Source organism: Sceloporus occidentalis, unplaced genomic scaffold, assembly GCF_023333645.1.
Source record: "Sceloporus occidentalis isolate IW3139 unplaced genomic scaffold, rSceOcc1.0.p SCAF_6, whole genome shotgun sequence".
Classification (NCBI taxonomy): domain Eukaryota; kingdom Metazoa; phylum Chordata; class Lepidosauria; order Squamata; family Phrynosomatidae; genus Sceloporus; species Sceloporus occidentalis.
Window position 1 is genome coordinate 66,822,867 of NW_028316986.1, and position 27,015 is coordinate 66,849,881.

Below are 27,015 nucleotides of genomic sequence, written 5' to 3' on the forward strand. Positions count from 1 at the left end.
TTCACTTAGATAAATTTATTATAATGCACTTTGAAAATCTTTAGTATAATCGGCCCCTCATATACACAGATTTTTTATACATGGATTCAAGCATCCACGGTTTGAAAATGTTCAAAAAAAGTGTAAATTTCAAATATCAAACCTTGATTTTTCATTTTTTATAAAGGACACCATTTTGCTATCATTATATTTAATAGGATTTGAGCATACATGGGGGATCTTGGAACCAAACCCTAACACATAACAAGGGTCCAATGTATTAGGGAGAGAGTAGAATTAAAGTAAGAAGTGCACGAACTACAGTCAGCCCTCTATATCCATAGATTATGTACACTTAAAAATATTCTCCTTCCCCCCTCCAAAAATCAGACCTTGATTTTGCCATTTTACTATGCCATTGTATATAATAGGACTAGAGCGTCCATGGGGGTCCCAAACCCCATCAAGGGCTCAGTGTACTCACTATCACTCACCAAAATTAATTGTGAAATAGTTTCATCTTGAATGTATTACTATGAACAGGGCATGAAATTCATGCATTGCATCTCCATTGGCTATCGGAGAAACATACCTGTGTTTTAGTCAGTGGTAGATTGTTTATCATTCTGTCTGTTTAAAAATTATTCTCCCAAATGTAATCATATTGTTGGTAATCCTAATTTTTAATTATTTTTAATTAGTTTATTAATCATATATGTAAAAATAATAGCATATTTGTTGAAATACCACAGATATTAGTACCTTTTAAATTACTCTAGTAAATATTTCAGAAGCTCACCAAGCAACCAGTCATCTTCCAGTGACCCTGGACCGAGTGGAAGTAGTCAGTGGAGGCATCAAGTGGGATATGACGGGTACTTGTTCTTTACATCTCTACCTCTTTTTATAAATAATAAATATAGAAATTAAGATAGCAAACTAATTGAAGCTTTTATGGACCGGTTCATTGGTAAAATGTAGGGCAGTGCAACAATAGCAAACTAATTTTGTATTCTATTACAATTTTTACTGTACACCGCTATGATCATCGCGGAATAGCGGTCTATAAATAAAACATATTATTATTATTATTATTATTATTATTATTATTATTATTATTATTATTATTTGAAGCTGTTATGGACCGCTTCATTGATAGAATGTAGGGCAGTGCAACAATTTTGTGTGTGTGTGTGTGTGAGAGAGAGAGGGAGAGAGCGCTTTAGATTTTTAACCTGCTCTATCTACTATAGCTTAAGGACAATACTTAGTTGTAAGGAAAATATCAAGCAGTAAGTCAAATGTACATTAAATACATCAACAGCTGTGTTGGAAAGTGATTAAGAAATGCTCAAGTTGTTTGTGCATGTTGCTCTTAGACGAACATTGCAATAAAGTAATCAGGATGCATTTAAATTACAGTCATTACTATTAAATATCCTGTGTTTGCTCACCAGATGAAAATACTGAAAATATGTAGGCAACTGTGATAAGCAGTTTTCACAGTAAAAAAAAAAAAGTACAATTTTCTGTCTCTGTTAAAAGGTGTCAGTCTCCTTTACTTCACGACCACCAAGGTTCAGGCCCACTGGAGAGTGAAGGAGGCAGAGAACATGAAGAATCTCTGGAAGGGACTAGACATTCCAGTGGTAATGAGCTTTCTTCTTAATTGAATTACCATATTTGATGAATTTGTTTTCTACTTATATAACATTCCCCATCATAACATATCGCAAAAACCTTTGAGATGAAATCCCAAAGATAATAGAAATGAAGCATTCAGTTCTGCCTCAATAGAGGTGTAAGCAAAATGACTCACAGAACAGAGGAAACAATGGTAGTTTATAACTGCCAAGGCACAAATATTTCATGTTTTCATCTAACAGTTTCTTCCCATGGTAAAGCACCTCAAGGAGGTTGGATTAATCTAGAAGGCCAGTTGCTGACTTTTTATTTTATTTTGTATTTCATTTATTAGAGCCTAAATCCAGTGGGAGACATCTACTGATTTTGGCAGCAGACTAAGGAGGGGATCTCCTCACCTGTGTACCCCTAAAACCTTCTCCAGATATCTGGGGGATCTTCTGGAACTGGTTCTTGAGTGTTGCAGTGTAGAGCAGGGGGGAGTGCTGTTATGCTTGCAATGTTGGATTTAAGCCACTACTGGGATAAAGTGCCTAAGATGGCTAACAAAACAAAAAGAGAGAAAATAAATACAATAAAATTTCAGGTAAAATTAGACAAGCCCAAAGGCTCAGAGAAACAAAAGTATTATTAGTTGCTGATAAAAAAAAATAATAATATAAAAATAAATAAAGGGCAGAGAACAGATTAGATAAATCTCTCAGAGCAACATGTGCCACATTTTGGATGCTGTAACAGAAGGCACCCTCTCATATAGGTCCTAGGGTCACACCTCAGAAGGTAATGGAATATGCAGAACGGCCTCACTAGCATAATGAGGCCCTCCTACACATTTCTTAGAGGTTTCTTGTTTTAAGACTTCAAAATTCATACATTCAGTTTACTACATGCATTTTCCAGAATTCAAAGATATAATGTTTGTAGAATCAGTATGTAGAGAGATCTTGTAGCACCTTTGAGAGTAACTAAAGAAAGAAGTTGGCAGGATGAGCTTTCATAGACTTAAGTCTGTTTTCTCAGATGCATTTGGTCAATTCAAACAATGCAGTTGTTTCTGGAAACTGGCAGCTTGTGAAGGTGGTACAAAAATAGATTGTATAAAAATAGATTCCAGATAATCTGGAGCCACTCAGCTCTTGCTGCAGAAGCTACTCAATAATATTCATCATCAATATCCCTGCAAAGACCTTACAAACTAAGGGCCATGTCTTGATTAACTGAATCACTCCCTCTGTAATGCAGTCTTCCTCTTTTCCTACTGCTTTAACTTTTACCAAACATTATTGTTTTTCCCCCCACTGATTCCAGGGATGCTTTGATTGAGAGCTCCTGCATGGCAGGGGGTTGGACTGAATGGCCCTTGTGATCTCTTCCAACTCTATGATTCTTTGATTCTATTCTGAGGCAATCTGTGTAAAGGGCATTATTGTAGACAGATGTCATGGCACAAGGGACCATGGCTAGGTCTGCATAAGTCTTCACTGAAGAGAAGTGCTTATTGCCACTGCCATCACATAGGCAGGGGGAACCCTGATACAGTTAACAGAAACAGATGGATTCTTTCATGATTTCTATCTCAGATTAAATGGTAGTTTGTTACTCCATGTCCAATCTTTCAATAATCTCACTGTTTAACAAATTCCGTGTGCTTCTTACACATGAGATGGAAAGGCATTTCCCCTTATAAATGCACTCCCCTTTTTCTGAAAAGCACTCAGATAATTCTGTTAAAATAATATAATTTCACTCCCTTTGCTGCTAAACCTGTTTTTCCTTTCCTGAACACAGTCAGTGCTCAGAAATAGGATAGTAATGAGGATAATGATTTTACATTATGCTTGCATTTCATAGGGAAGAGCAGAATCATGTGGGTCTTCAGATATTGTTAGAGTGTAACTTCTAGCAGCCCAACAGTAAAGTCAATGCTGAGGAATGCTGGGAGAGGCAGTCCTGCAACATATAGAAGGCTGCATGTCTCCCCTTCCTTGGGGAAGATACAGCAAAAACATATGTACCTCATGGCTCGTCTCATCCAGAACTTTTACAGGTAATAAATAACATAGAGCCTGTATAGACAGGCCAAAATAAAGCTGCTTTGGGTCACTTTGGAGGTATGCTGTTTAATTGATGCAAGAGTCCAGAAGCCATGCCAAAGTCACTCTCCAGTCCTAAGGACTGGAGCACAGCTTTGGCGCAGCTCTGGCCTCTTAAGATGTGTGTATCATTTAAGCAGCATACCTCCAAAATGATCCGAAGCAGCTTTATTTTGGCCTGTCTGTATAGGCCCATAGATATCAATTTTCTCTGAAGCAAGAAGGAACAAACTTTCTGATCCTGACATTCCAAAGAACACTGTTGCAAACCTGATGCATATAACATTAAGCTGTCAGACTTTTTTCCTTGTTCGGTATGTTTTTTGTGTTTATAAATTAAAACACATAATTATTTATGGCAGAAACCAAGTGGCATGCACCATCAACCAAAGTCTTGAGTTCCTATAAAGACCGGGCTTTACAGAAAGAGAGCAGTGGCAAGGATTCACCAAACAAATTTTCTCATGTAAGTCTTTTTACTTAGGGTTTCCCAATATAGGAATCTTTCTCACATGCTATGTGACTGCAACTGCCAACTTGGTTTAAAGTTTATATTTTGTTAATACCTTTCCATGCAGAAAAGGAAATAGGAATTATGGAGAATAGATTGTACTGCAAGATGAGTAAGCTATTGTTGATAAATACATTTATCTACCTTTCTATACCCTGCAGTTCTGTTTCACATTATCTTATTTCACACTGTCTCCTTGGAGTAATTCTGAGAAATAGTAATTTGGCACAAAAGAGTCTCCCACTTTTTATCTGGCAACATTAAACACTTAGTTATAAGATGAATGGTAGGGTTTGACAATTCACCAGGTACTTTGGGCTAGATTTCAGAGGAATGAACTGGCAAAACCACCTCTGAGTAGTCCTTGCCTAAAAAAACCCCTGTGAAAAATATGTGGGGTTGCCATATAAGTCGACAGGCAACTAGAAGGCACATACACTTACACACACATTCACAAGTAATAGCCATCTCTGATGTAGATGTGGATTGAATTATTCTGGTTGCTGCCTCAGAGAAGCTCATTATAAAGGGCATGTGCTGGTTTCTAGGGCACTGAGTGGATTAAAGCCTCACTAATGTAAGCATCACTCTGGTGACTGATTAGAACCTGATTTCAATTGGCTTCCATAGTCCCAGGTTCATGTCCTGTTGTATTCAAGTAACATGCATACAGTGCCATTGCTTGTCATATTGTGAGGAATAAACATCTATTTTAATTACCAGCAATTGTGATTTTGTTATTTAGGCAAATTTTCATCTTTAAAGAATGCATCTAATTAGAATATCTTGATATGTTTGTTCCTGTTAATTGGAAGGGGGGTGAGGGTTGCACTGATGACCTGATATTAAGAAACAATTATTTCCAGCTGAATTAAATAATGTAAGAACTGATGTGTGAGAATTGGAATAGAGCCTGTTGTGCACTAATATTAATTCTGTGGTAAATTAAATGAAGGAACTATGCCAGGCGGAGTTCTGAACTTTCCACCACTTGAAGTACATAAGAAGATCCTTTCTCCTTTATTGCAGCCAGCGCATGAGTGTGATCTTTTGTCTATAAGACAAAAGAGTCTCCACCATATCTACTCATTATGCATATTTGAACCAAGAGTCTATTTTGAGCAAAATAATGCTGGCTCTAGTTCATCTTTATGTTTGATATTTAAACCATTATCTTACCCACTTGAGAAGACTGATTTTGCCACTTAGCCTTTCTTTCATTTTATCCCCATATTTCTACTTATTATAAAGGGTATATGGATTTGTGCTACCTCTTGTGGTTAGAAGAGAAGAGCTTTTATCTCCTGCCCTCTTTATTTATTCAAGCTATTTTAAACATTTGAGTCACATTAGAAGAGGATCTGTCATTGTTGACCTTATTGGAATTTGTTGATTTTAAATTTTACAAATGTTACATGTTTTTGCATGTTAAGGCAAAAACATGGAGGAGAAAGAATTGAGGCATCTTATCTCATTTTCTATTGTTCACCTTTGCTCTGCATTTTGATAAGATTTATCTCAGAATACACTGTTCTTACACAAATACAAACAGCTACTATACACACATCTAATAAGGCTTTCCCCCTAGAGATCTGCACATCACCACCACCTTAATACAGTGGGCCTGCCAGATTGGCCGGCTAGTTATCTATATCTACATTGGGTGTTTGTGGCTCACCACACCTCACTCTTGCACGCAGACATGGTGATGCCGACATGCACATATTACTACCCATTAAACAATATGAGGTGTAACTGTCTGCATTTTCCCCCATCTGTAGAAAGGCCTGGAACTGAAACCCCACAGATGGAATGGGATAGGTCCATTGTATAACAGAGACTACTTTTGAAACTTTAGGTCAAGAAAATAGTTTTCATGACTGAACACTGCTCTTCAATAGACAGAAGTTCTGGTAGGCACAGTAATGCTTAGGAATCATCAGACTTTTGGAGCATATGAGCATGCTTGGACTTTTCAGAAAATTGTGTAGGCACTTTCATGAAGTAGATGCTTGGCAGGTGGGAGTGGGAGTAGTCACAAAATGTAACATTTCAGAGAGACAGACTGGTGAGGTGAAAGTAAAATATAAACATAAGCACTTCTTTAAACCTACAGTTTCCTGAGTCAAGAAACACTTCACAGAAAATCAAATTGGCGTTCAATAAATTCTTCTAAAACCCATTCCTCTGAATATATTTCCCTAAAACAGGTAGATCATACCGAAATAACTTCTGTCTATATAGGCAGAGAAACATTAATACTGACAACACACAAAGATAACTCTTTTCAGGATCTCCTACAACCCTGCTCCTTCTCACATGTTCCTCCATTCATTCATAGACATATAATCTGGCAAACACACATAAACATCTTTATCACCTCCTCCTTTCAAATTCTGCAAAGGTTGCTCTACTCTCTGGTCCTGTCTGGTTTCTTGGACCTATTCTAATTACCCAAAGCAATGAGGACTGTCTATTTACTTTTGCTTGCTGCATGCATTGCAGAGCAAAGGTGAAGCTTGCACCTGTTTGTCATATAGTTCTCAAGATTGTTTCTTTGCCACATGGGGTTGAGAGGTATTATAAGAAAATGAAGAGGTAGTCCCAGAAAATCCCTTGATAGGTTCACTTTAGGGTCACTTTAGGTTGGAAAAAAGTTGAAGGCACATCACCACAACAGTAAAGCAAGGCCCAGCTTTTACTTTTAAAAAGTTCTATCCACCTGGGATGTTTAATCCCTTGGTAAGTGCCAGGGATGGTGTTTCAAGACACACCAGAAACTGTATGTACTGTTTTCTTCAGAATATCCAAAAAATGGTGGAAAAGTAAAGCTGTTATTATTTTGATTTGCACCATTCTTTTTGAACCACCCTGTAAGATGATATACAGTGCTGCTTAATAGATCAGGGTTGGGAGCAGCTGGTAGTTCATTTTGAGGATGGGCCAGCAATGATCTGTTCTAATGCTTGGCTTAAACCCTCCTTGCATTTGGAGATCCCCTCAGACTCCAGATATTTCTAACACAAGTTGTGGAGTAACCCAAGCTTAACCTTTAACCAATCTTTATAACCTTCAAAAATACATATATTTCTGGCATAGCTTGAGAAATACTTGCCCAAAAGAGGTCAGCTGCTAGATGAAAGGACTTGTTAATCTAGAAAAATAGTCTGTCCAGCTACAACCTGTTTTCAGTTATTTACATGGAAGAGAATCTTCTGTGCCGTGATGGAAATATGACCATGCAATATAAAGTGCTGGGTGTATTTAATTTCAAACTTTCTTTGAACATAATTAATCCTGTACAATCTCACATAATGTCATATGTAGTAGATATGTTACATTCCACCCTGATTATATGTGTGTTTATAAAAATATTAATGATTATTTATATCTAATAGATAATGTTAGTAGCATAAAACTTTATATGTAGGCTTCATTTATATTTGACACTTCTAACAAATGGTAATGTGCCATTGTTTGCTTTTTCCATTGATTTAACTGTGAAGAACAGGAAATAAACTCATTGTAAAATGTTTTTCTTTTAAGATTGGAGAAAAAAACTGTTCCAGTCATTCTAGCAGTAATACCCTGTCCAGTAACACATCCAGCAATAGTGATGACAAACATTTTGGTTCTGAAGACCTAATGGACCCTGATTTACTTGGATTAACGTACATTAAAGGAGCTTCTACTGACAGTGGCATTGATACTGCTCCTTGTATGCCTGCTCCAATCTTGGCCCCTTTGCACCTTGCTGGAAGTCGATCAGGGATACACAGTCGGACGGATCAGTGGGCTGAATCTTCTGAATCTCCGGGGCAAGATGATGAGGCAAAAATTTATGCTGTTCACAGTTATGCTTCTGCCATTTCTAGTGGTCATACAGGAGATGGAAGCATGGGAGATCTCAGTGAAATATCGTCACATTCGAGGTGGGTGAATTTCCTTCAGTATGAGTAACAAAATTAATAGATCTGAGTGAATAATTTGTCAATTTCTTCTTGCTTGCTACAGACATTATATTTTACTGAATGTATTTAATCTCATTTCAGCCATATTACATATCAGAAAGTGTGTGAGGAAATGCTGAAAACCCTTTGTCCCTTGCAAACGTAGGTCATTAGCTTTTCACAGTGCAGTCCAGTGATGTTAACATATATGATAGCATGTGTTTCAAAACCATGTGCAAATCCTATCCTACATTAAATTATAGAAGGTAGAAAAGATGTGAAGTATATTAGAATCATGGAAGAGAGAGCAAGGGCCATCCAGTCCAACCCCCTGCCATGCAAGAACTCTCAATCAAAGCACCCATGACAGATGGCCATCCAGCCTCTGTTTAAAGACTGCCAAAGAAGGAGACTCCACCACACACCACACTGTTGAACAGCTCTTACTGTCAAGACATTCCTCCTAATGTCTACATGGAATCTCTTTTTCCTGTAGTTTTAATCCATTGGTCCAGGTCCTATTTTCGGGAGCAGCAGAAAACAAGCTTGCTTCATCATCAATAGGACACCCCTTCAATATTTATTTGTGCCATTGGGAGTTACTTAGATTAGTGTTACTCGGAGTGGTGGTTAATGGACCTGTTTTCTTCCCAGAGCCATCCAAGAATTGGGGGGGGGGGGCAGTTTTAGCCAGTGGGCATCAATATGGTGCTGATACCTAGCACATGAGGGAAGTGGCTAGTCAGATAGCCATAGAGGCACTGATTTAGATAACATGGTTTTATTTATAATTCAGATGACCTTCCACCAGTGGGAGTATTCCCTAAGTGGAACTGTGTTGGAATGCTTCCACTGTCTGAAAAGTAGATCTTTAAACCACCAAAGCAGATTGGGGAGGGGGAAGGGAAGCATTCAAATGAAGGAGATTTTGTAAATATTATTTTGTCTTCTGTAGATCTATTTTGAAAAGTGTAATTGTACTTATATCTGCAAATTTTTTGCATCATCTGAGCAAAGAAAGATTAGTCTTGTATCATTATTCTCTGTGGTTTACTCTATGTGAATGAATAGGTTTTCTCCTTTTTTAAAAAAAAAAAAAGACATATAGTTGAGCATGAACGTATGATGCCCCCTCCATTTCTCCATGGCCTCCTGTTGGATCAGCCAGTTTGTTAATGTTTCTCTCATTTTGCTTCAGCGAGATAAGTGATGGAATGAGGGCTTGATGGTGCAACTGATCACTTGTGTGCATGTGTGAACAATTCACAGGCAGCATAAAAAATATGGGCACCAATAGCACTGGTGGCTCATTGGCCCTATTGCACTGGTGCAATAGTCCACACTTTCCAATTTGAAGCAATGCAACCTGAGTGTCATTTTGCTCCAGTGTTTAGCCTCAGAGCATGGCTTTGCCCCAGATTTCTTCCGTGTTGGCCACATGCATCATTTAAACAGGAAGGTTTCAAAACAGGATGAAACCACATCTTATGACTTGTGCAGACAGCCCCTGTGTGAATGCTATGAGCATCCTGCAGCCAGCATGTTGAGCAGGGAAAGTATCTTCTTGGTCATGACATGTTATTTATGAAATATATTCCCCAGGAAGGGGTCTTCTATTACAAGCCTGATGTCCTTCTGCTTACAGTGGAAGATAACATGTATTTGCCAAGGCATTTCTGCTTCTAGTCTGATTTTATTCATTTTGCTGCTGCTGTGATTTTTTTCCCCTTCATTTTTCAGCTTTTTAATGTTTGCTTTCTCTTTTTCTGATTTAAATAGACTGTGATGTAGATAATTGTTTTGTACAAACATATCTAGAATGTGCCCTTTGTGATGAAGAATTAAATTTTACTGATCTTAAGAAAATGTTAGTTCTGATTCTTAAGGGAGTTGAATTTTTTTTCTGTCTCAGATTTCCTCACATAGTGCGCTTCATATTGTCTCCCTTCTTCTAGTGGGTCACATCATTCAGGAAGTCCTTCAGCACATGGTCCTAAGAACAGTGGATCATTAGATACCTCCAAAGTGTACATAGTATCTCAAAACTGTGGTCAACAGATCCCTGGATCTATAGCAAAATGCTACCCTCGTCAAGGAGCAATAAGCAGATATGTCATTGGCTGGAAAAAATCAGAAGGTAGCCCAACACCTGAAGAATCTGAAACTTCTGAATGCCAAGAGTAAGAGAGTGTTTGTTCATATTTTGTGCTTGGGGGGGGGGGGGCACAGAAAAGAAAAGGCAAGCTGGGTGATGTTGAATTCCAGGGGCTTGGAAGATGCAGGCAAGCTCGAGAGAAATCTGGCTATATATAGACTCCTCTTCTTTCTATTTATGGGTACTTCCAAACAAGGCCTTTGTCATGCAGTCATTATACTGCATGCACAGAATTATTATGGGATGTCCAGATGATATTTTGCACTTCTAATCTTCCTGTATTTTCCACTATTTCCTCTGTTTTGTTTTTTACAACAAGGAACTCATTAAAATTTGTGTGATGAAACTGATATTGGTATGTTTTATGTGTATTAAAAAAGGGTATTGAAAAAAGGGCAACCTTTGGGTCAAGTTTAGAAGCTGAAGATAGAGGAATTTAGAAAGTGAAAGAAGGTAAGAGTAGGCAGTAAGAACAAGATTGAAAGGTGAAAAAGAGAAGAGAATAGGAAATTAAGGAAGGATGGGGTAAGAAGGAGCAAACCTATAAGGGTGATATTAGAAGGATATTAGAGGAAGAAAGGAGATATAAAATAAGTTTGAAGAAAGGGAACTTGATCCAAAGGATGTACAGACATAAATTAAGGGGAGAAGGTTATGAGAAGTAAATGATATCAAAGGAGAGGTATTTTATGTTTAACATGTTTTGTCAATGTGAAATAGTGTTATTTGTTTTTTGTTCATTGTTTCTTGTTATATGTTTGTCTATTGTTATATTGTTTATCGAAATAAAAAAATTAAAACAAAGAATTCATTAAGAAATAGAAGGTGAAAATAAGTATATTGTAGTTTGATTGGTAGTGCTAGGAGCCATCCATCTGGAAATACCATATATTCTATGTGATCAGAGTCCTAAATCTGAATGAAAAAGTCATTTGCATAGTTCAAATAGATGGATAAATAGTGGAGGTTGTTTCCTTGTATAAATACAAAGGACCCAGTCTGCACATTGGACTGTCCTCAGATCGCTACACCCTAGATTTAGAGGCCCACCTACATGCTGACATGGGTATGTGCACATAGCTGCCCAATGAATAATATTCATGTTTTTTCCCATCCATGGTAGGAGAACTAAACCCTCCACAGATGGGGGTTCTACTATAATACTGTGTACTTTGAAATACTAGCCACTTTTATTAATTGTTTTTTAATGGAAGAATTCAGGCTTTGGACTGGGAAACAAAGATAATCTCTGGATGGCAAAGGAAGAGCACCCCACACCATCTTGGGTTATTCCTCATGCGTCAGCTGACTAAGCAGGAGTCCCAGATTCTTTTTCTCTTCATCCATTACTCCCTTCCCTTCTCTATTACTTTTTTTCCCTACCTTGTCAGCTAGATGTGTTTCTTCTTCGTGGTCTCTGCGAATCATACAAATGGGTTTTACTGCGCCTGCGCAGTGCTGCTCGGAACCTTCTGGAATCACTGGGCAGAGTTAACTCTGCAACATATTGAAACTTTTTGGCGGTAACTCCGCCCACCCGTTATAAGGCCCCTGCCTTCCCGCTCTTTTCCCCAGTTCCTTTTTTCCGCCGCGCTAGCTGCTTCAAGGAACTTTCGCTTGCTTCGCTTGCTGGAATCACTTTCGTTTTTGAACTCGGACTGTATCTTGACCATTCTCTGTCTCCCGCCCTGGTAACTTTGGACCTTCGGACTGTTGACTTCGTTTTCGGATTTCCCTTCGGCTTGACGATTTTGGAGATGCCGGCGCCTTTCAAAAAGTGCGACATCTGCAAGGGCAAGGTGCCCGTTCAGGACCCGCACTCCTCCTGCCTGTTGTGCCTTGGTCCGAACCATGATCCCAAGGCCTGCACGCTCTGCGGATCCCTCTCCACTCAGGCTCGTAAGAACCGTGAGTCCCGGCTCACGTCGGCAATCGCCCTGGGGAAAGTGCAGGAGGGAGGTTCGCGGTCCTCTTCTGTCCCGCCTTTGGCGCCCCCCGCTTCGTCGTCCCGGGCAAGTGTCTCCAGCGTGGGATCGGGGAGAGTTGCCGTCTCCAGTGTGGTGTGTGTCCCGGCCGGGACCCCTTCCACCACCTCCGATGTGGCCCGTGGCTCCAAACCGCCCAGCGCCACCGACAGACCCTCCAAGCGCCCCCATAAGTCATCGGGGACTGAGGGTACCGAACGGGCCTCCAAACCGAAGAAGGGATCGGAGGGTTCCCGTTCAAAGGAGGCTACTGAGCTGAAGGTCCATCTGCCCTCGCCTTCGTCCTCCAAGGCCTCCAAGGCGTCCAAGGCACCTCGCCATGCGACACCTAAGGAGCAGACCGAGCCGGTACAAGGGTCAAGATCACCGAGGCCTTCGTCGTCGACAGCGGCTGCTGTCATCCTGGACCTCCCGGACAACCCGTTCTTCCCATCCGACGAGCCCTCCAAGCATGGGAAGAAGAGGCGCCACGACGAGGCCGGTCGCGATCCTGCCCCAAAGAAGGCAAAGTCCTCCAAGGATCGGACCACTACCGACCTACCGGGACCGAAGGAGAAGAAGCGCTCCCCCTCCAAACAGGCTCGCGCCTCCGCTTCATCAGCTCCCCGCGATCAGGGACCGACGCCGCTGGACCAAGGGACCCCGGTACCAGTTACTCCTCTGCCTCCTCCGATCGGGGATTCCACCCGCGGGACGGATGACACAGTGCCTCCTCGCTCCCTCGAGCATCGGTCGCCATCCCACCCGGCAACCGAAGATGAGGACGACTTGCCTCGCGGGCAAGATTTCCCGGACCTCTTCTACGACATGCAGTCGCGCCGCTACTACATGTCGGTCCCGGAGGACAGAGCCTTGAGGGAGTTCACCAAATTGAACCCCCCTCCTGCAGACCGGTCTCACCCGTCCGCATCGGTACCGACCGTGTCGGTCTACGAGAGGTCACCGTCTCCACCCCGCAGACGTGAGAGGTCGCTATCTCCACCCCGTCGACGCTCCCGGTCTTCGGTCGACTTCGCTCCAGCCCGCTCGAGATCCCAGGTCAGAGTGACTGATCCTCTCTCTTCTGACCTGGATTCCGAGGACGAACCGCTGCTACCCTCGGAGGCACCCTCGGACGAGGATGTCCTCTCAGGCTCGGCCTCCCCCCAGAGGATGCACAACCCGGAGCCGTCTTCTCCGTCGGACGATGTCAGGTCCTTCACGGAGCACGTGGTTAAGATGGCGAGGGCCCTCGACATCGAGCTCGCATCCGCAGTCGACGACGCTGAGGATCCGGTTGAGCGTCGGGTGCATGGACGAGTCCCCACTCCGCCGTGCCTGCCTCTCCTTCCCTCGCTTCAGACCATCGTCAAGAGGTCCTGGAACTCCCCGGCCGCCCTATCGGCACCCTCCCGCAAGGTGGAGTCGCTATATAGGGTTGCCCCGGCGAGTTGCCCTTGGTTGGCCGAACACCCTCGGCCGAACTCTGCCATCGTTGAGGGAGCCCAGCACAGCTTCGTTCCGAAGCAGGCCACCTCTCCTGTCGACCGGGAGGCGAAGAAGGTGGACGGACTGGCGAAGAAGGCATACTCGGCGTCTGCACTGGGGGTCAAGGCCGCCAACTACACTGCGTGCATGGGGGCCTACATTCAGACCCTCATGGAACGGATCTCCCCCCTCGTCCCGGACGTCCCAGACGACATCCAGAGGCAGCTGGTGGAGATCAGGGACGAGGCACACTCCATTGGAAGCTGGCTGATCACCACTTCCAGGAATCTGGTGGACTGCTCCGGGAGGGCCATGTCAGCTTCCATGGCTCTACGACGCCACGCCTGGCTGAGAGCCTCCGACCTCAACCCGACGGTCAGAGCTGCCATTGAGGACATGCCGATCGACGGAACCGGCCTCTTCCACGCCGAGACCGACGACCGCCTAAACCGCAAGTTTAGGATGAAGGCGGCGGCGAAGAAACACGGCATGTCCTCGGCACCGGCCTCTCCGTTCCGGAAGCGTCAGCGCCCGTGGCAGCCGCAAGGTCAGTCACAGGGGACCTTCTCCCGGGACCGACAGCCCCAGCAGCAGGGCCCTCAGAGACAGCGCTTCCCCTCGCAGTCTTCCTCCTCCTCTGGCCGTCGCAACTTCCCGCCCCGGTACCGCAAGTCCCGCCGGCAGGACACCGACCAGGGGAAGAAGAGAGCCTGAAGGGACGCAGCGCGCTTCGTCTCCCCTTCACCCCTCTTCTTTTTGGACATCTTGAGGCCCTTTGTTAACACCTGGGCCTCTATAACATCGGACTCGTGGGTTCTCGACATCGTCCGCAGGGGTTATGCCCTCGAGTTCCAAGAGCTCCCTCCAACTGGAGCCTTTATGTCCACTCCCCCCTCGGACACCCTTCTCGACGAAGTGCGCACCTTGCTTGTGAAAGGGGCAATCTCCCCTTTGCCTCCCGACCAGTGTTCTCGGGCCTTTTTCTCCAGGTACTTCACGGTACCGAAGGCGGATGGGGGCATTAGGCCCATCCTGGACTTGAGACAATTGAACCTGTTCCTTGACTACCGTCGCTTCCGAATGGTAACCTTGGCTTCCATTCTACCTCTGCTCCACCAGGGCCTGTGGTTCGCGACCGTCGACCTGAAGGATGCCTACTTCCACATCGGGATCCGACAGTCCCACCGGAGATTCCTCGCCTTCGCTGTCGGCCCCGATTCGTACCACTACAACGTGCTCCCTTTCGGCTTGGCCACGGCTCCACGAGTCTTCACGAAGTGTATGGCACCGGTGGTGGCATACCTTCACCAAAAGGGCTTCATGGTCTTTCCCTACTTAGACGACTGGCTGTTCGCAGCCGAATCCAAAGACGAGCTGCAGGAGGCAGTCTCATTCACCTTGCGCCTGCTGGACTCCCTCGGGCTGGTCGTCAACAGGGAAAAGTCCCACTTTACACCGACCAAGCGGGTCAAATTCATCGGGGCCGTCCTCGACTCCGACAACTGCCTAGCTTTCCTCCCTCCGGACCGGTTTCAGGCCCTGACAGCATCCCTCAGGCCGTGCATCTCCCACAGAAGGGTGAGAGCCAGAGATGTCCAAGTCGCTCTGGGCCACATGGCGTCGACGACATTCGTCACCTCTTGGGCAAGGCTTCGTCTTCGGCCTCTCCAAGCCTGGTTCCTCTCCGTCTTCTCTCCGTTGGAGGACCCGCCTTCAGTGTGGCTCACGGTACCGAGACCGGTGGCCGCTTCCCTCAGATGGTGGTTGGACAGCTCCAACGTCTGCACCGGGATGCCCTTCCATCAGCCCCAGGCACAGCTGACTCTGACAACCGATGCATCCCTGGAGGGATGGGGCGCCCACCTGCTCGACCTGGTCGTCAAGGACAGGTGGTCCGCACAAGACAAGCGCTTCCACATCAACGCCTTGGAGATGCTTGCAGTACAGAAGGCTTTGAGGGCATTCGAGTTTGCTGTCTCGGGGAGAGTGGTCCTCCTGAGGACGGACAACACCACCGTGATGTACTACATCAACAAACAGGGTGGTACCAGATCCAGGACCTTGCTCGACCTCACACTCCGCATTTGGGATTGGTGCATCCAGAGACGCGTTCTCCTCCAAGCGATTCACCTCCCCGGAGAAGACAACGAGCTGGCGGACCGCCTCAGCAGATCTCCGTCGGTGTGCCACGAGTGGAGGCTCCATCCCGAGACGGTCGGCGACCTCTTCGATCGGTGGGGAACCCCCCCGGATCGACCTCTTCGCGACCAGCTGGAACAGCCACTGTCCCCAGTTCTGCTCCAGGAAGCGGATGGACGGATCCCTCGGAGACGCATTCGCTTTCCTCTGGACGGGAGAGCTCCTCTACGCCTTCCCTCCGTTCCCTCTGATCATCAGAGTGGTTTCCAAATTGACTACGGACCGCTCGCATGCGATCCTCATCACCCCGTGGTGGCCGAGGCAGCCGTGGTTCGCATCCCTTCTCCACCTCTCCGGGAGATGCTTCCTCCGTCTCGACCCTCGCCCGGACCTGCTTTCGATCCAGGACGGCCGGATTCTCCATCCCGACATCGAGAGCCTGCCGCTGGTGGCCTGGAGGATTCGGCGCTGACTACCTTACCGGAATCGGTAAGGACGGTGATCCTGGCTGCGAGGAAACCTTCCACCCAGCGTTCCTATGCCCTGAAATGGAGGAGATTTTGCCTCTTCCTGGACCAGAAGGGCTTGTCTCCTACACAGGTGTCCACTCCAGTGGTGCTGGAGTTCCTGATGGCACTTTTGGATGGAGGACTGTCTCTCACTTCCATCAAATGCTACTTGTCTGCCATCTGTGCCAAATACCAGTTCGGGGGGAGGGTTTCTTTTTTCAAGGACCCCTTGGTGAAGGGGTTCCTGAAGGGTTGTGCTAACCTTTATCCTCCGGTATCGGTACCTACGCCGGCTTGGAGCTTGGAGTCGGTATTGTCCGCCCTCCAATCCAAGCCCTTTGAACCGATGGCCACAGCGGACTTGAGACTATTGACTTGGAAAACCGCTTTTCTTGTGGCCATCACCTCTGCCCGCCGTGCGGGTGAACTCTGTGCTTTACGTAGGGACCAACCATTCCTGAGGTTCCACAAGGACAAGGTGGTCCTCCGTACGGACATTACCTTCCTGCCTAAGGTAGTGTCTGCTTTCCACATGTGCCAGGACATTGTATTGCCTACCCTCGCATCCAATCCGACGTCGGATGAGGAGCGGCGCCTGCACTCTCTTGATGTCAGGAGAGCACTTGCCTTTTACCTGGACAGAACTGCTGCCTTCAGTCGGTCCGAGAGACTCTTCCAGTGCTACTCGGTACCGAAGCAGGGGTTGCCTGTTTCTGCGCAGAGGTTGTCCAAATGGGTGGCTGGTACCATCCACCTCTGCTATGAACTGTTAGGCAAACCTCTCCCTGGTAGGGTTCGGTCCCACTCCACGAGGTCAATGGCAGCATCCTCTGCATTTCTGTCAGGGATCCCCCTCGAGGATGTCTGCAAGGCCGCTGTCTGGTCCCAACCTCTGACTTTTATAAAACATTACAGGTTGGACACCAGAGCCATTCGAGACGCAGCTTTCGGGAGGGCTGTGTTGGTTTCAGGGTTGCATTAACTGCACTACTGATGGTTGTGTTTCAGCACTTATGTACATATGTTACTGTGTCAATTTGTTGAATGATAATTTGCACAATTCCATGAATTGGTCTTGCACGACCTCTTGTTCCCCTCTCAGGTTTAGCAATGTTATTGCTATGTTTGGTCTGTGCATCAACAAAAAGACTGACTCCTTTTATGGTTCAAGGTGTTTATTGTAATAAATATGCCTTTGGTTTGCCATAGCTATGGTCTCAGGACACTCCCTCCGCCGCATACCTAAGCTTGTCAGTCTAAACCCATTTGTATGATTCGCAGAGACCACGAAGAAGAAGGACAGGTTGCTTACCTGTAACGGTATTTCTTCGAGTGGTCATCTGCGAATACATACAAATCCCACCCGTCCATCCCCTCAGTGTCCTGCTCTCATTTGGCTCTCTTCCTTCGCCTGCTTGGCGGAAAAATTACGGAACTGGGGAAAAGAGCGGGAAGGCAGGGGCCTTATAACGGGTGGGCGGAGTTACCGCCAAAAAGTTTCAATATGTTGCAGAGTTAACTCTGCCCAGTGATTCCAGAAGGTTCCGAGCAGCACTGCGCAGGCGCAGTAAAACCCATTTGTATGTATTCGCAGATGACCACTCGAAGAAATACCGTTACAGGTAAGCAACCTGTCCTTATTCCCTTCATTCACACACATTAAATTCAGAAAAATTTAAAACATTACAAAATACAGGGAAATCATACAAAGAGAAGGGCTATAGTTGATGAGGTGGACAAAAGGGATACAGTTTTGCATTCAAAGAAAAAAGAGAAAAAAACTGCACCAGATCCAGTAATTGAGTCTAACTCACTGACTACCACCCAGCAGATCATATGTCTAGAAAATAATAAGATTGCACCAAATCAAGTGACTGCTACCCAGCGAATCTCTGAAATTAAAGAGGATGAAGTATTAAAATGAATTCTGTTACTTTGAGTGAGAGTGAGTCAGAGGGCATGGTAGTGCTACCCCTACTGTAGAAAAAGGAGTAGAAAGGATGGTAGAGAAGGAGGTACTTAAAAACACACACACACAAAAACCAAGTTAAGCAACAGTATTTAAAAACCTGAGTTACTCTGTCAGTCAGAACCAGGAATTCAGAATTCTGTTCAGGATAAAACTTTGACCATGACTTCAAACTGACCTATTGGGAACAGAGGTTTCAAAGCAGGGGTGAAGCAGATATAGGCAAAAGCACCTAGTGGAATGATCAGGCAGATGGAGCTTCTGCAGAGTAACAATAGAATCCCCCACAATCCTAGAGATGCAGCCTTCCTTCATAGCTAATTTAAAAATGCTTCTGATGAGCATGCCTAATTCTTCACAAGTAGCTTCACTGAATCAACACTATCTTGCAGTATTGCATCTTCTGAAGAGCATTATGCAGTTACCGTTTACAACTCATGATTAAAGAGGCTGTAAGCAAAGAAATAGCATTGTTGTAAAGAAGCCATGCCAAAGGTAATAGAAATTCTTTTGTCTATCCAACAATGGGTAAAGCTGGTTTTCCCAGTCTAGTGCCTTTCATATATATTTTTTACCCCAGCTGCCATCATCAATGACTATTCCCTCCCTAACTGTCATCGTCCGGCCTCAGAGGGGGAGAGAAGGCTGGCCCAGTACCATCGGGCTAGCCTGAAGAAAGAGGCTCCTCCCTCCCTAACTGTCATCGTCCGGCCTCTGAGGGGGAGGGAAGGCTGGCCCAGTACCATCGGGCTAGCCTGAGGAAAGAGGCTCCTCCTTCCCTAACTGTCATCGTCCGGCCTCTGAGGGGGAGAGGAGGCTGGCCCAGTTCCATCAGGGGCTAGCCTGAAGAAGAAGAGCCCTCCCTCCGGTCCATCTGCCTTGGTCCAGGCCTCAGAGGGAGAGAAGAATGCTGGACCTGATTCCCTCCCTCCCTCACCATTCCCTTCTCCTTTTGTGTCTTTTAGATTGTAAGCCTGTGGGCAGGGAACTGTCTGTTATCCCCTCTATTGTAAACCGCTCGGATTCCCAGTGATTGGGCGGTATATAAATAAAACCTATTATTATTATTATTATTATTATTATTATTATTATTATTATTGGACTTGCTGGCAAGTTCTAGTGTGAATTGCAGGTCAAAATTTCTGAGAAGCATCGGATTGAGGAAAGATGTTTAGGAAAATCAAGAACATGGCATATGTTCTATTAATAAAGTGGTTATGAGTCATCTCCATGGTTTGTTTAGCCACTTTTACTGTGAATGAATACCAAGTGTTGTAAACTATACAGTGAAACCTAGCCTTACACGGGGGATCCGTTCCGGACCCCCCCCCCCCCATGTAAGGCAAATCTCGGGTAAGCTCGAACCCCATTCAATAGAATGGGGCTCGGGCTCGGGCTTGGGCTCGCGGTGGCATGGGGTGCACACGCCATTCATTTAATGGTGACGGGGCATCTGCGTAAACAGGAAGCCGCATATGGTGCGCCCGCATATGGAGTGGGTGCACTGTATATCAAAGGAAGGAACTGGCAGACCATCTCTGAGTATTCCTTGCCTAAGAGAAAAACCTATGGAATTCATGTGTTTGCTATGACAGGCGACTTGAAAGCACATACACATACATACTAAAAAGAGAGAAGAGAGGTGTGGAAAATCCTATTGACCAGTAGAAGTCTATTTGCACAATGTTGGATTGTGTCACAACCTTATAAAAATGTTTTGCTGTTTGAGCTGTTAAGGACTGATCTGTTGGATACCATTGCTATATTTAATAGGATTTTGGTATCAATTTTTATCATTACCATTTTGTTATTAATAGACTTTTAATTTTTTTTCTGCTTCTTATTTTATTTATGGAAATCTTTAAGTGAAAGTTGATGAATAATTTTTTTAATAATTGTTTTTTAAAAAACAGCATTTTGGATACCTTTAGGAAATTAGTGAAAATGTATTAGAAAGAACTGTGCAAAGAAATAATTTCAATATTAAAAATAATTTTTTAAAGGCATGATAAATAGAGCAAAAAATTGAAAAGATGTTAGTGATCTGTAAACAAACTGCCCAATAATCATTTTTGCAGACTGTATAATGATGGTGATGGCCTATCTTCAAGTCGGCTTCAGGCCTCTGTAAGGAGTACAGTTTCTGAAAGCCAGCGAGTCTTGTCAAAAGAAGAGTTTCTGAAGCTGATGATGCCAGACAGCATCTCTGTGGAGGAAGGCAGAAGAAAGGTTAGCTCCTTTTTTGTCTCTGTAACTGTCACTACTATCATTCAGCTTTATTCAGATTAGTTCTAAAAACAACAATAAAAAGGGAATAGAAGGAGTAATTCAGATAACAAGTTTCTCCCCTATATGGTTATGAAAACTACTAAGATTTAGCATGTTTCCTCTGAAAGCTCAACATTTTCTAATCAGTTCCTAAATTCAGATAAAATGTAGTTTCCAATTACTTTACAACTGTTTCCCAAACTTCATCTCCAATAATCTGAATAAAAAAGAGAATATTTTTAGATGAGCATTTGTTTTTACCAAACAACATCCATTAAATGTTTATGTACTGCAGGGAATTCACTGGCAGATTAATATCAAAGATTTAGAAATCTGTGCTTGATGAAAATTTAAAATTAGCTTTGCTTTAAAGCGTCAAATAAATATGGCTTGCATTGTTTAAAAATTAATGCATGTTCCTTTCTGCAAAAGAAAAATTCATTCTTTCCCAGGACTCATTATGTATGTGAAGCGAGAACCGAACCCCAGCAATTCACCCATATTTGGCCCATCTTGGGCTTCTGTGATCATGTGAACATTATGCAGTGAATTTTCAACATTGGGGCCTAAATCCTGTTGCTAATCTCATCTGGAGTAACCTACTGAATTCATAGTATTCACATAAACGTTGACATAACTGAATTACTATTGACTGAGAGGAAAACATTTGCAGACAATACTCTTCTTACTGGATGGAGAAAATTAAGAATGCAGTATCCCCTGTAGGCCACATCAGAAATCCATGGTGTCCATATGCAATCTGATAGTTTATTGGAATAGGAGATCCAGTTCTCACTAGAAGGCAAACTAAGGGTATCATACGTCAGACATGCTCATGTTACTGCATGGACCATTAGAAAAGACGATAATGCCTAGAAAAGTGAAAGGCAGAAGGAGAAGAGGAAGACCACATTACAGGTGGATTAATTGAATAGAGAAACCATGGCCAAGTTTGGAAGACCTTCACAGGGCTGTTGATGATGAAGGCCCTGTACAAATGGGCAGGAAGGGGTGGCGAGATGCCCTGGATCAGTGCAGCGGCAAACGCACATCACAACACCAATATGGCCTCCTCAGAGCACAAAAAGGAGCCATTTTTCCTGCTCCTTTTTGTGCCTGTGAAGTGGTGCCATAGCTGCTTCTGGGTGCCATAGCTGCTTCTTGATCATGCCCTTTTGGTGCAGCATCGTTTGGGCACTGCGCCAAAATGATATGGTGCGCGCCATCTGAACGGCTGTGCACCAAGATGGCGGCCGGGCAGCACAGGGAGGGCTGTGAGCATGAGGACGCTCAGCCCTCACCTTGCCCACAGGACATCACTTTTTGCCAGTCTGTACCAGGCCTAAGACTCCTGGAAGATTTCATTCATGGGTCGCTATAAGTCAAAGCCTACAGTAGTTAATGACAAATAACAACAATAAATACAAATAAATATATAAAATTACTGTAAGGCCCACAGTATACAGTCAGCCTTCTGTATCCATTGATTTTTTTATCCACGGACTCAAGCATCCATGGTTTGAAAATATCTTTAAAAATGTATAAATTCCTAAAAGAAAGTCTTCATTTTGCTATTTTATACAAGGGACACCATTTTACTGAGGCATTGTATTTAATGGGACTTGAGCATCCACCGATTTTGTTATCCACGGCGGGGTCCCAGAACCAAAACCTAGTGGATACCAAGGGCCCACTGTATTCCAAGATTTGGGGGAGAATAGACATTTTGCTTTTACACATATTCAGCCAATACAGAACTGATGATCAGTCCATGTATACTTGTTTCTGAGGTTTCAAATATAGTGCAGAAATTCTCACTGATAGGAGGAAGTGAAGTAGAGGGAGTGCTGGATACAAATATAGTTAATTTATGACTCATCACTATTCAATTAATCTTCTATTTAGACAATTCTAGTGAAATGGCATTGTTCTTTAGTAATGATGTGTTATAGTAGTAACATTCACCAATGTGTTGAAAACATTTTTAAACACAAAATGTTTGCAAAAAAAAAAAAGAAAAGAAAAAAAAAAAAGAAGAAAAAAAAAGAAAGAAAGAAAGAAAGAAAGAAAGAAAAAGAAAAACCTTTGAAACCAAGCAGAGTCAGTGGGAACTAAGTGGGAACTGTTCCCAATAACCCACTTCCCATACTGTGCCACAGAAAAAGAAAGAATCATATAAGTTAAGTAACAACTGAAGCGAGCTTGAGAGTGCATTGACCTAGATCCTGAGTTCTCTTGAGTGGAAGCTGTTGTGAGGCAGGATAAGACTTTTGCCACTTTCTCCTTTGTCCCATGAGAATCTGTTTTAGAAGACTAGGGTCTTCTGGAACAAAGGTTCTCTGAAACAAGGTTGGGCAGAGAAAAGAGGCTGCAAGCAAAGGAGGAATGGTGAAAATCACCTTCCTTACAGAAGGGCCCTTTTACAAAACAAGCTCTTTTATCTGCCACAGAAACACAATATGTTTAAAAACAAAGTTCTGTTTATTTATGGGAGATAGAAAGCTACATAGGTTCAATTCACATTATCAGTTTGTCTTAAATTGCACTTCCTTTACTACTGGTACTTTGGCTGGATAATAAAAAATAATCTTCTAGAAATTAAAATTAGACAACATATCATTAGTTTTGAAAATTCTTATAAATGTCATCATCAGAAAGCTAAATCTCTGGATTTAATATTACTTTTTTCTGTTTCTAATAATTTATTAAGTTGCATCCATGAATACCAGAAGAGAAATGCAATGACTACTAACATCACTAAAATGATAGCACACCCAGTTGCTACTGCTGAATTACTGTTTCTAGTGCAAAGATACAAAACTAGTGTTAGTCTACTATAACATGATAAGCCTTAGCTGCATAGACTCTTCATTATAATCATCTTCACTATGATAAATGTATCAGTGCATTAATTTCTTTTTCTACAATATTTAGTTTTCATTTTATGGAAACCTATCTCCTCGGAGGACACTGTATCGCACTCTTTCTGATGAGAGCATATGTAGCAATAGAAGAGGATCTTCGTATGCCAGCTCACGGAGTTCAATGTTAGACCAAGCTTTGCCAAATGATATTTTATTCAGCACTACGCCACCATATCACAGCACTTTACCTTCCAGAACAAGCTTAACTGGTGGTGTTGGAAACTTACGACGTAAGTGTGTTTGTGTTAAAATCTCTCTGATCTGAAATTAAATTTACAATTGGAAGACTATCTCATAAATGAAACCTAGGAAGCTGAATTGTACCAAGTTGAATCACTGGTTGATCCAGCTCAGTACTGTCTACACTACAGCAGCTGTTTGTGGTTTTGGGTGAATCTTTAGAAACCCTCTGGCAAATGCCAGAGGTTAAACTTAGGTGTTTTTGCATGCCAAGAGTGCAGTGTTCCACTGAGCTACAATTCTTTGCCACATTCAAATTCTTTAGATAAAGGGTGTATGTAAGTTGACATTTATAGTACTCACTATCTTTTGGGCAAGCTAATTTCAATATTAATAACAAGTCTGAGATCATATAATGCTAGCATAGGAATTTAACTCATGTAATCCATCCTGCATTCTGAAATCACTATTAAAAGCACTTCAGATAGTACATATATAGGGAAGTAAAGAATGTCTTGTATATCTTCAACAGAAATAATTAACATTTATAGCAGTTACTAAACAACAAAGTTGTAAAGGGTTGTTCTAAGGGAATTGTTGTTGTGACTTTTGGTGGCCCTAAGGAGAACCTATCATGGCGTTTTCTTGGCAAGATTTCTTTAGAGGAGGTTTACCATTGCCCTCCCTTGAGGTTGAGAGCATGTGACTTGCCCAAGGTCACTCTGGGTTTTATGGCCAAACTGGGAATTGAAGCCTGGTCCTCAGACTGGTAGTCCAATACTCAAACTACTGCATCAAGGCGGCTCTCCTCTAAGGCAATTGCCATTGCTATTTCCACAAGGACAAGCCTAAAATGATGTCTACATTTTCGCTTACATTGAGATGTAGTGATTGACAGCTATTCTGAATTTTTAAGTTTTGTTTTTTTCATACACCAAACTATGCCTTAGGGCTTAGATATTTATAGCAATAGCAAGTACATTTCCATACCGCTTATCAGTGTATTTAAGCACTCCCTAAGTGGTTTACAAAGTGTAAGCTAATTGCCCCCAACAAGCTGGGTACTCGTTTTAGCAACCTCAGAAAGATGCCAGGATGAGTCCACCCTGAGTCCCTGGCTGGTATTGAACTCACAATCTTCTGGTTTGTGAGTGAGTGGCTGCAGTACAGGAATTTAACCACCTGAGCTTCTGGTTTCATAATATGGTTCAAATATTGTGTTTCTCCTTCCCTTTACATTGGTAGGCATTTAAACATTTAATGAGTGGTGCGCGTGACTGCAGCACTCGCGCTGCCACGTGCACAAGCCCCATTATTCTTAGTGGGACTTGAGCATAGGTAGAACTTGCCTTACGCGGCAGGGTCCAGAACGGATCCCCACATAAGGCAAGGGACCACTGTATTAGTAGTAACCACCAGTTGAGCAGTTAGGTACACACAACAGTATAAGTATTGTTCATTGCTGTGTATGCATAACTCAGTATCTGGACTGGTTATCCATTTGTGTCACACAGTTTTAAATTTTACTCATTTGCTCACATAGTAGGGTAATATCCTAAAGGCAATGTATTTTATTTGTCACTCAGATGAGCTGTGGTTCTCAGATGGATCTTTGTCTGACAAATCAAGATTCAATGATCCTGGCTTGATGCCACTTCCAGATACTGCAACAGGATTAGACTGGTCTCATTTGGTTGATGCTGCACAAGCCTTTGAAGGTAATGCCTATTTAACAACTGCAGTATTAAATACCAAATTAAAACACAAGTAGTCTAATCAATACTAGAAATGTAACAACCCAATGCATCATATTACTGACAGTTTGGTATATTTGTTCATGACTGATTTGTTTTCTTTCTTCCAAGTCAATTATTTCCCTTTAATAAGTTCAGTCAAAATCGTTTTATTTGTGCAATATAAGATTGATGTTGGGGTGGATGTAATGGGCTAAGATTAGAGTATGGAGTATAAGAAATACTATAGCAAAGGATTGATCGCTGAGTCCTGAATTAAAAGCTCATTTTCATTAGTGAGTTTTCATAGAACAGTTTTTTAACCAAAAAATAATCATTTGTTCATATTATAAATATCCCAAGAATGCTTGATGTGATAAATAGCTCCTCAGTTTTCTACAATTTTATATCAAAAGGTGATAAATTTGAAACTAATTTTCAAAAATTGTTCTAATGCATATTTGAACCTTTGAGGTTTATGTACGTATGTTTTCTTTTGTCTGTAAGGGTTCCTAAATCTCTTAACTTCTGAAATATTGAAATATTAACTATTCACTGCTGTTGTTCAGATGATTATCATCTTAACAAATTAAGAATATAGGTTGTAATCCAGAGGAAATCATTGGGAAAATAATTTATGCACATTATCAAGATCCTCTTTAATTCAGCTCCTGTACTGTTTCTTGAAGATAGTATATTTTGTTTGGTTAGTGTGTGTATTTTCCTTTGCATATTCATATATATTCACATTTTAACATTTTATAAGGAACTGCATTTAAATTAGAACAGTTTTACTTAAATAAATTAAATATTTAAATACACGTGTAAATTTTACACATATAAAATTTTGGGAGGAGGGATCAGAGCCCCCAAGTCTCACGCCCATAACACATAATGTGGTAAGTCTGGGCCAGTTCTATATTCACATCCAAAATATAATACTGAAATATTAATTTTATTTTGTTTTAATGGATGACAAGAAAGAATTTTGGATCTATATTGCCTTTGCATAGTCATCTATAGTAACTTTTCTTTTTTGCTGAATAAGCCATTACATGAGAAAAATCTCAGTCACACTATCAGCTGCAGTATTTCATTTTGTGTAGCAGCTAGTGTTCAGGTCTTCAGGAAATTAGACTACAAGCTACAAATTCTCATTCTTGTCCAGTGTATCTGACATTTTTAGGACATAGTGGGCAAGATAATGTGTACATTGTGGCCATTCTAGAAACATATGAGTTGATGGATAAAGGCATGTCTAACACAGCATCCTAGTTCTCACATTTGCCAACAAAATGCCTGCGAAAAGCCCACAAGCAGGACAGGGGTACTTTACGTTCAGTGCTTTTAAACAGTTATTGTGAGTTTTCCTGTAGTCCATCACTTGAAACAGGCTTAATTAGATGGATGAGGATTGTTTGCTTTCTCTCTCTTGATATTTTGTTAGTCTAATTGAAGATCTTACTGAAAACTGAAAGCTACTGGGCTGAAGATGCAATGGAAAAACAG

The 27,015-nt window shown here is 42.7% G+C and overlaps 1 protein-coding gene across 11 annotated transcripts in view; it reads left to right on the top strand.

Moving 5' to 3' along the window:
* Positions 1 to 27,015, top strand: part of SIPA1L2 (signal induced proliferation associated 1 like 2) — a 119,793-nt gene that overhangs the window by 82,801 nt on the left and 9,977 nt on the right. For 3 of the 11 annotated variants that reach the window (XM_089529913.1, XM_089529915.1, XM_089529918.1), the window contains 9 exons: positions 759 to 854; positions 1,525 to 1,628; positions 4,079 to 4,182; positions 7,774 to 8,159; positions 8,280 to 8,339; positions 10,133 to 10,357; positions 20,480 to 20,630; positions 23,604 to 23,823; positions 25,360 to 25,491. In XM_089529913.1, coding sequence (XP_089386039.1) covers positions 759 to 854; positions 1,525 to 1,628; positions 4,079 to 4,182; positions 7,774 to 8,159; positions 8,280 to 8,339; positions 10,133 to 10,357; positions 20,480 to 20,630; positions 23,604 to 23,823; positions 25,360 to 25,491 — 1,478 coding nt within the window. The remainder of the gene's footprint in view (positions 1 to 758; positions 855 to 1,524; positions 1,629 to 4,078; positions 4,183 to 7,773; positions 8,160 to 8,279; positions 8,340 to 10,132; positions 10,358 to 20,479; positions 20,631 to 23,603; positions 23,824 to 25,359; positions 25,492 to 27,015) is intronic. The other 8 variants (XM_089529916.1, XM_089529922.1, XM_089529923.1 and 5 more) reach the window with 3 other exon arrangements.